The 8,862-nt window shown below is 43.8% G+C and overlaps 1 protein-coding gene across 1 annotated transcript; it reads right to left on the bottom strand.

Moving 5' to 3' along the window:
* Positions 1-4,093: 4,093 nt before the first annotated feature.
* Positions 4,094-8,604, bottom strand: LOC125177895 (kinesin-like protein 5). The gene is made up of 5 exons (XM_047880489.1): positions 7,868-8,604; positions 6,893-7,291; positions 6,096-6,288; positions 4,986-5,135; positions 4,094-4,612 (listed from the first exon to the last, which is right to left on the bottom strand). The coding sequence occupies exons 1-5, from the start codon at positions 8,602-8,604 to the stop codon at positions 4,094-4,096; spliced, it is 1,998 nt and encodes a 665-aa protein (XP_047736445.1).
* Between the last annotated feature and the right edge of the window lie 258 nt (positions 8,605-8,862).

Raw genomic sequence — 8,862 nt, 5'->3', positions numbered from 1 at the left:
CAGTGGCCCACACGTACCCAGTAGTCAGGGTGTCAAATGTACCGAGTAGTCAGGGGTACATTACGTACCCAGTAGTCAGGGTGTCAAATGTACCCAGTAGTTAGGGACTCATACGGTCCCGGATCAGGGTGTCAAATGTACCCAGTAGTTAGGGACTCATACGGTCCCGGAGTCACGAGCCCAAAAGTACCGGCATTCGGTGCCCCACATGTATATATATAATCCGTAGTCAATTGCCTAATATTTCTGGCGGTGGTCCTGGGCCGAGTACACTGTAAGTCTCCTCGCTTTGGAATCTCATTTTAGGATCTCGAGGCCCATTTCCAGGCATGGACCTTAGTATCCTTAGCATTTGTTTCGGACGTAGCAGTCCCAGGCCACGATGGATCGCCGCCTCTGATTATCGTTCATCCGCCCTCATTTGGGCCACCTGATGCACGATGCTGTTGCTTGCTTCTCGCCGCTGGTAGTGTTGCAGGGGAGGTCGATCTGGGATTGTGCCCAGGAACACGTTTAGTTGTCTCTTGAAGGTCTCCAGGGTGAACTCCCCCTCTCTTAGATCCATTGGTAGGGCGTTAAACAGACGTGCATTGACGAGCTTATTATTTCATTATTTAAATACATTTTATCTAGTGATATTTCTCTTGGAAGTCAAGCTGCATGAATTTATTAGACTTTCCAGGAATTTATTCAATTTGCTCTACAACTGATCATCCTTTGACTATCAGTTTATATTTCGATTAATTAAGTCAAAGGTCAAATTAATTTGACTAATTAATTAATTAGTCAAATAATGACTTAATTAATTAGTCATTAATTATGTCAAATTAATTTGACTATCAGTTTAATTTCGATTAAGTTTTTCTCGGATGGCAGTGGATTATTATACAATATATTATTCATCTGAGCACAGTTTTGGTTCCTCGCATGACACTAGCGTAATCTCTGGAATGGTCGCTCAGAATATATTGTTAATTTACATATTATTTATCAACTTATTATCACATATTTTGGACGATGCAAATGAGTAAAATATATAGAAACAATTTATTCATCGAAAATTTAAGGAATTAGCTATAAATAAATTACTTTGAATGAATACATTTTTCATCATGACATACATACAAACTATATAAAACCGGAGCTGTTGAAAAATATTTTAGAGATCCAAGTTCACGGACTATCAGCTGAGCTAAAAGAATCATCAATTCAGCCCTCTACCGCCTGACGTAAGTAACCGGAGCAATATTGTCACGCGCCTACTTCCCAAAAAGGATACGTTCTAGTGAGCGCAAAATGACTTGCACTGATGGTTGCCGCCCCGTACGACAACTTTAAAATGTTCTCTGTTGCGTACAAACGTCCTCAGGTTGCTACACTCAATAGTTTACGTATAATTTAAGTGGAAAGTTGTGTTCCCGGAGAGTGACATACGGCGGTAGAGGGTTAAACAGGTTTTCTAATACGAGAACTTCAGCATTTGCATGCACCCCCTCCCTGACCCCCACCCAGACCAGCCTTCCATGTAAGCCAACCAGCCGACAACTGGTTTGTTTCATGGAATTATTTTGAATTTTAACCTGGTCTAAAACTCATATCAATAAAAGCCAAATTCATTGAGCTGTATTTTCATCAAAAGGAGTGTAACCCAGGAGGAGTGTTTGTACGCACGCTAAAGTCAATTTTTACGCACGCTAAAATCAGCTTGTACGCACGCTAAAATTTTAATCATACATGTTTTTATACTAGTTTTATATAACAAATTAATTCGAATTATTCACGAAATTTCTGAGTATTTTTCCATATCAAATAATCCATGTGACTTCACGCTCTAGTGTTTCAAAGAATACTTTTATCTAATCGTTATCATTTGTGCGTTCGTAAAAGATATTCTTTATATTACACTGATTTACTGCATAATTATTTAACATGATCTTCATCGCGCGCTCTGATCCTGAGGATCATCCTGATAGCTCTGATAACTACAGATAAGGCCTGATAAGTCTGCATACTGCTGATTATATCCTTATCATAACCAAGTTAAAGCTCCATGTCCATAAAATGGCACCTAACATCATAAAGATATATGTGCCAGCGCCCGCAAGGGTATAGGTATAGGTATAATTTGTAAGATATGTGTAATGGGTAAATACGTATAGGTATAATGGATATAGGTATGAAAGAGACACGTATAATAAGTATCTATTAATTCCTATATTAATATAGGACCTAACCCCCTAGATATACCAGCGCCCGCTACTCAATATTCCTAATTAAGCGCTATATAAATTGCCGCTCGTCGCTACGAAGCTTATAGCTGGTCAGAGCTGTGAGTTGTAGGGTTCGATACCCACATAACTGTGATACTGTTTTAACTTCATAAATTTGAAGATATGAGTGTGTAAAGGTTTCCCCAAAGTTTCACGAAAATGAGATGATTCGATACTTTTATCACGTTTATTGATGGTGAGTTTCTGCACATAAAGAACGACAAAGACAGACGAATCCTTGTATTAGCATATTCGAACCTTAGCAGTGCGATTTCTGCCATCCTCGCTCGTGACGAACTCTTGAATTCTGCCGAGTGGCCATTGGTTTCGAGGCAGGGATAAGTCGGTTACCAATACGAGATCGTTTTCCTTCAAGCGTTCGTCGGGGTCTTGCCACTTCTGACGATGTTTGAGGGTTGAAAGATATTCTTTCTTCCATCGCTGCCAGAACAGGTCGGACAGGTATTGTACCTGTTTCCAGCGTCTTTTATGATACGAGTCATGATGACTAAACAATTCTGGTGGGAAGGAATCGGTTGCGTTGAGCAGAAGGAGGTGGTTGGGTGTCAAGGCATCACAGTCCCGGGGATCGTCAGTGACCGGGGTGAGTGGCCTGTGATTGAGGATTGACTCAACTTCGCACAAGGTTTGTAGCGCTTCGTCGGTGAGTTATACCTTCTGTTCGTACATCAGCGCGGTTAGCACCTTACGCACGCTTCGTATTTCTCTCTCCCACACCCCGCCGTAGTGTGACGAGTATGGTGGGTTGAATTTCCACGTGATGCCTTTCTGCTTTAACCAGCCTTCTATGTTCTCTGAATTCCACTGCTCGATGACTCTTCTTAATTCTGCGTTAGCTCCCGTGAAATTTGTACCGTTGTCGCTTATCAGGGAGGCGACATTGCCTCGTCGACACACAAAGCGACGTAGTGCATGAATAAAGGAATCATTCGTCAGCGAATGAGATAATTCTAAGTGAATGGCTCTGCCTGAAAGACAAGTGAATATGACGCCATACATTTTCTGTGATTTTCTACCGTGGACTGTGAGAGATGGTCCAAAATAATCCACACCCGTGTTGGTGAAGGGTGCGCAGTCTCCTAAAACACGGTTGGCGGGTAAGTCAGCCATCATTGGTTGGCACGGTCTAGCATGATATTTTCTGCACGATAGACAGTCTTTTACAATTTTCTTGCCGAATTTATTGCCGCCAATAATCCAATACTTTCGTCGCAAATGTGACAGCATTGTGGCACGCCCGAGGTGCCCGAGGGTGACGTGGCTGGCTCTCATCATCAACTGGACGATAGCAGAAGAGCCAGGGAGGATGATGGGATGCTTCGTCTCGTATTTCATTGAGCAGTTCTTAAGTCGGCCTCCGACACGGAGAAGGCCTTTTTCATTAGTGAATGGGTTCAAATTTAGAAAGATTTTGTTCATCGAGGATCGACCCTTACACGAAATTACGGAGGTCAGTTCATTCGTTTGCACAAATTTCCAACTCGCTTCTTCCGCTTTGGCTATCTCATGGACACGCAGCCTGCCAAACTCTTCATTTCTTCCCCTCAAATGATTTACGAACCTTAGGAACCAGGCGACGCGACACCTCACACCGTACCAACTGGAGCTCGACTCCAGAAGAGTTTAGAATGGGGGTTTCACCGTGGATGTTGTCCATACCTTTATGTCCGACTTTACCTCGCAATCAGAGTCTTGCACGTGGTAAATTTGTGGGGTAGCTACAAATTCAATTCTTGACAAGAAATCTGGTCCCTTGTTCCACAGATTTGAGTTAGCCAAGTTGTCAGGAGTAACTCCCCGGCTTACGAGGTCAGCTGGGTTTTCCTTCGATGCCACATGGAACCAGTCTTCGGATGCCGAGAGGTTTCTGATGAAGGCGACCTTGTTTGCAACAAAACGCTGGAAGAGCCTATTTTCGTTTTAATGTAGGCCAGGACGGTGGTACTGTCCGTCCAGAACGTTGTTTTATCTACCGGTTGCTCCATTTCGTTGGCCAGAATTGCGGCGATTTCGACGGCCAGTTTTGCAGCGCAGAGCTCAATTCGGGGTATCGTTCGTAGAGTTGTGTTGTTCAAGGGTGTCAACCTAGCCTTGGCAAACACTGGAGGGCTCAATGCGACAGACTCGTGCGTAATATACCTCAAGTACGCGACAGCGCCGTACGCCGTCTCGCTGCCATCGCAGAACACGTGAAGCTCCTTCCTTGTGGGGTCACCTTTGACGTAGAATTTCAGATTTCGAGGAACTTTATACTCAAACGACTTGAAATTTTCTTGCCATCTGTTCCAGGATTCGAGAAGAGAGCGTGGAGGAGGGTCTGTCTCTTATACACATCTAGATGTGTATAAGAGACAGGTATATATTATTGCCATTTGCCTTTTATGAAAGAAATGTTTCCCGTAGAATGACATATTACTTTCTGTCTCTTATACACATCTAGATGTGTATAAGAGACAGGGTGTGCAGATGCCAATTCAGACCGAGAGCCTTGATGGATTGCATTTCCGAAATGACGAGTGGCAACGATGAAGGGCATTTTAATTCCGTGGAGTTCATTGCGAAATACGAGAGGTTAAAACCTCCTTGAGCGAGAGTTTCCTTTACTTGTTTTGCAACAGCGAGCGCTTCGTTGCACGTGGCCGCTGACAGAAGCAGATCGTCTACGTAAAAGTTTCGTGATATTACATTCTTTACCTGCGAGCTTTGAGCGTAATCTTCAGCAGCCTGCTTGACTGCGAAATTTGCGATACTTGGCGAACTGCGTGCACCGAAGACGTGCACTCTGAGCCGGTATTCCTTGGGACCTGAATTTTCGTCAAACAAGAAGAACTTTAAGAAATTTGCCTGACAGAATGGAACTCTTACTTGATAGTACATTTTTCGATGTCTCCGATTAATGCACAGTTTTCCTCGCGGAATCTTAACAGCACCCCTAGGAGGTTATTCGTGTGGTCCGGCCCTTGTAGAAGGAGATCGATCGTTCAGGGAAACCCCCTGAAACTTCAGTGAGCAGTCGAATACAACTCTAATTTTCCGTTTGTGGGCGTGGTATACTGCATGATGAACCAGAAACCATTCCTCTTGGGGTTGCGTTGAGTGCTCAGGCACTGGCTCCATAAAATTATTTTTTAGCATTTCTTGCATGAAGGTCGAGTAATCTTTGCGGAATTTTTCATTTTTGTTGAATCTCTGTTCTAGGCAGCGAAAACGCGACAGTGCTTGATGTCTGTTCGAAGGAAATTTGAATTCTTCATCTCTGAAGGGCAGGCCTATTTCGTAGCGCCCGTCCGGTAGCGTTTTCATACTTTTCGTAACTCTCTCCAGCCATATATTGTCTTCAATTTTGAAGGACACGATTTGATGGAGGATCCAAGGAAATCTTGAGCGAAAAAGGTTTCCAAATCTTCTTCGATGGTTTTGGATGTCAGCCGATTGCATGAAGATCGAGTTTGCTTCCTTTTGAGTGGCCCGTTAAAAGTCCAGCCGAGCCAGTAGCATAAGGCGAAGGGCTCATCCCAGGAACTGTCAACAATACTTGTTGGCTTCAAAAGCCCTGGCATGTTCATGCCTATCAGCAGGCCCACTTCTACGTCGGCAAACTAGAACGGTACGTTGGCTAAATACGGGTATGGTTGGACGTCGGCGTAGCTGGGTACGTCGTCTTTTGTGAATGGCCAGGAAGACGGGTCTCGAGTTAAAAGAGAAGGCACTTGTTTTCTTCGTTCTGTTTAAATCTTCGACGTAGAGATTCGTGATTAGATTGCTTTTCATTGTAGTTTTGTCTTTCATTGTCGTTAGAGTAACGTCTCTAGGATGCAGCTTCATATTGAGCGCTTTAGCAAGGTCCTCCCGCAGCCAGCAATCCGAAGAATGAGGGTCGAGAGCAACGTTGATTAGAATTTCTTTGTTTGAAGTTCTGGACGAAATTCTCGCGGCGACTATAGGACAGCTCACGGCTCTCTGCACAAGCTTGCCGGTCTCGCAAGCAGAACTCGCCCTAAGGGTTGAGCGAGAGTCCGACGTGCAGCAGGGACTTGCATTCTGTCCGGGTCCGTTTTCGTTTTTTTCTGCTAGGGTTTTCTTCGGAGGTTGCTTCGACGAGCTGGTATCATTATGTAGAATGGTTGGATGACGTTTATGACAGGTTGCACATGACAACGGTTTTTTTTGCAAGATTTAGACACGTGTCCCTTTGACAAACACGCAAAACACAGCCCTGCTGCCCTAACAAACGCTGATTTTTCAGAGAAGCTTTTCCCTTTAAAGAAGATACAATAAGAAAGGTCGTGATTGTTTTTTTTTTGCATAGTTCGCAAAATTTCACCCTATCACTGGAGGAGATCTCGACTGCTGCCGTGACACGAGTCTTTGATTTCACGGTGGTTTCAGGCTTGTTTTTCCGTCTTGTTGCATCCACGATGGTTCCAAAGAGCGGTTGGCGAACGAGACTGGCTTCATTCTGAACAAAGATAACGAGATCACTGAACATTACGTTGCGTTGCGCGTTTTTTGAGATGTCAAGAGTTTGAATTCTCCATCGTTCTCTTGCCTTAAATGGTAATTTCATCACTAAGTTCATCATTTCCTTAGGGTTATCTAACTGAGAACCGAGGGGGCCATTTTCTAGGAAATGTTGACATTGAATGAGGAACGTGGAAAGTTCAAGGAGCGAATCTTTGGCTTCGGGTTCGATCTCTGGCCAGTCTGAAAGAGTCTCCAAGTATGCGTTAGCGATTTTAAAATCGTTGCCGTACTCTGCGATCAGTAGTTCTTTCGCTTTCGCGTAGCCCACAGACGGGTGACAGGTGCTGCAACTCTGAACAAGTTTGAAAGCTTGACCTTTGGTAAACTGTTCCAGGTAGGTTAGCTTTTCTACCTCAGTGTTACACTTCGACTCTATGAGTAATTCGAACTTATAGAGGAACATCTTGAACTTCGTAATGTTTGTGCCATCGAAAGGCTCGAGATGCTTCTTGGAGAGTGATGCTTGGTCGCGCTGACTGAGCATTGAGCGAGAGATTTCGTTTTGTTGCGAAAGAAAATGCAACAATTGGTTGGCGTCGTGAGTTTGAGGCGTAGGTCCGGTCGGTATGACGTGCACTGTCAGCTCCACGTGTCCATCGATCTCATTCAGGGCCTGTTCCAAAAGAATGGTTTCCAGATTTCCTTTGTCGATTTCCGCCTTCGATCTTGCGTGTTTAAATTCAAGCTCCTTCTGTTTTAGAGACAACTCTTCGCGCTTCAATGATAGTTCTTCCTGTTCTATTTTCTGAATGTTGATCATGTGCTGTTTTTCAGCTTCTAATCTGGCTTTACGTTCGGCTAATCTAATTCGTGAAGATGACGCTGCGGAACTCCCGGAGCGACTGCTACATACTGAACCCCGAATGTCGTGATTCGGGTCCTTTCCTCGGATTTTTCACTACAGGTCTGTTAGAATTCAAAAATGTTTCTACCTTGATGCGGAATTTGTCAATGCCAATTTTGTTTTGTGTTAACCAAGGTCCGTCAGAGTCATTACAGGACCCGAGGAGGTTTTCCACTCTTGTCAAATATTCAGTGAAGTTTCTCCTAACCTCGTCGAAATCGGGATAATCGCTTTGCAGAAGGCTTTCANAACTTCTGCGTCACCATATTTTTTTGATTTGCTTGAATCGTCAAGATCGAATGAGATCTCGAGCTGTTTACATTCATGTTGGTATATAGCAGAGACGTGGCGATTGGTGTTGCCGCGTTCGATGACGGCAAACGCGTCCTTTTCGGAGGACACGTTGATCACGGTGGCGTTATTCACCGAAACCTCACCGTTTTGGTCTTCTTGTACAGTGAGGACTTTTGTAACATCCAACAAGTCTCTAACTGTATTTCTATATAGTTCTATAAACGAAACAACAATCTTGAATTCATTGTCGCCCATGCTTTGGATTTGGTGAAAAATGTCGCTGGTGGCACGAGGCATGATGCCATGAAGATTTGGCTTCGACAAAGTCCCAACCATCGTGTGCGTTTTGCCCGAGGATGTCTGACCATACACCAAGAGGGCACCATTGTACCCATTTAGTACATCTCTGACAACATCCTTTGCAGCTCTTTCATACACTGCTTCTTGGGTGCTGTCGGGCGTGAAAACATGGTCAAAATGCCATGCTTTGTCCCCTATGGATACCGATTGAGCTTCTTCGCCATTACCGGCAGGAAGATTTATCGTTGACCTGGCCCTTTCTTCTGAGTCAGGCGCGGGCCTAAATCTGACCACAACTTCAATATTGGTAACAACTTCTGCCTTGCTAGGAGCATGAGGCTGTTTACTCATTTTAGCGTAGTTTTTTATTCACATAAGCAATAAAACGTGGTAAAGGGAACAGTGAAAATGAGATGATTCGACACTTTTATCACGTTTATTGATGGTGAGTTTCTGCACATAAAAGAACGACAATTTTGTAATGCGAGATAAACGAATAACGTGGTATTCAACAATATGGTTCAAGAATAATAACATACAAAAGAAATAGATCAAACTAAATTAGCTTACCGAATCATCGGAGGAACTGGGTAAATATCGGTAGGTAAG

Source organism: Hyalella azteca, unplaced genomic scaffold (genome assembly GCF_000764305.2).
Source record: "Hyalella azteca isolate HAZT.00-mixed unplaced genomic scaffold, Hazt_2.0.2 contig5455, whole genome shotgun sequence".
NCBI lineage: Eukaryota > Metazoa > Arthropoda > Malacostraca > Amphipoda > Hyalellidae > Hyalella > Hyalella azteca.
This window is presented reverse-complemented; position numbering and strand designations above follow the sequence as displayed.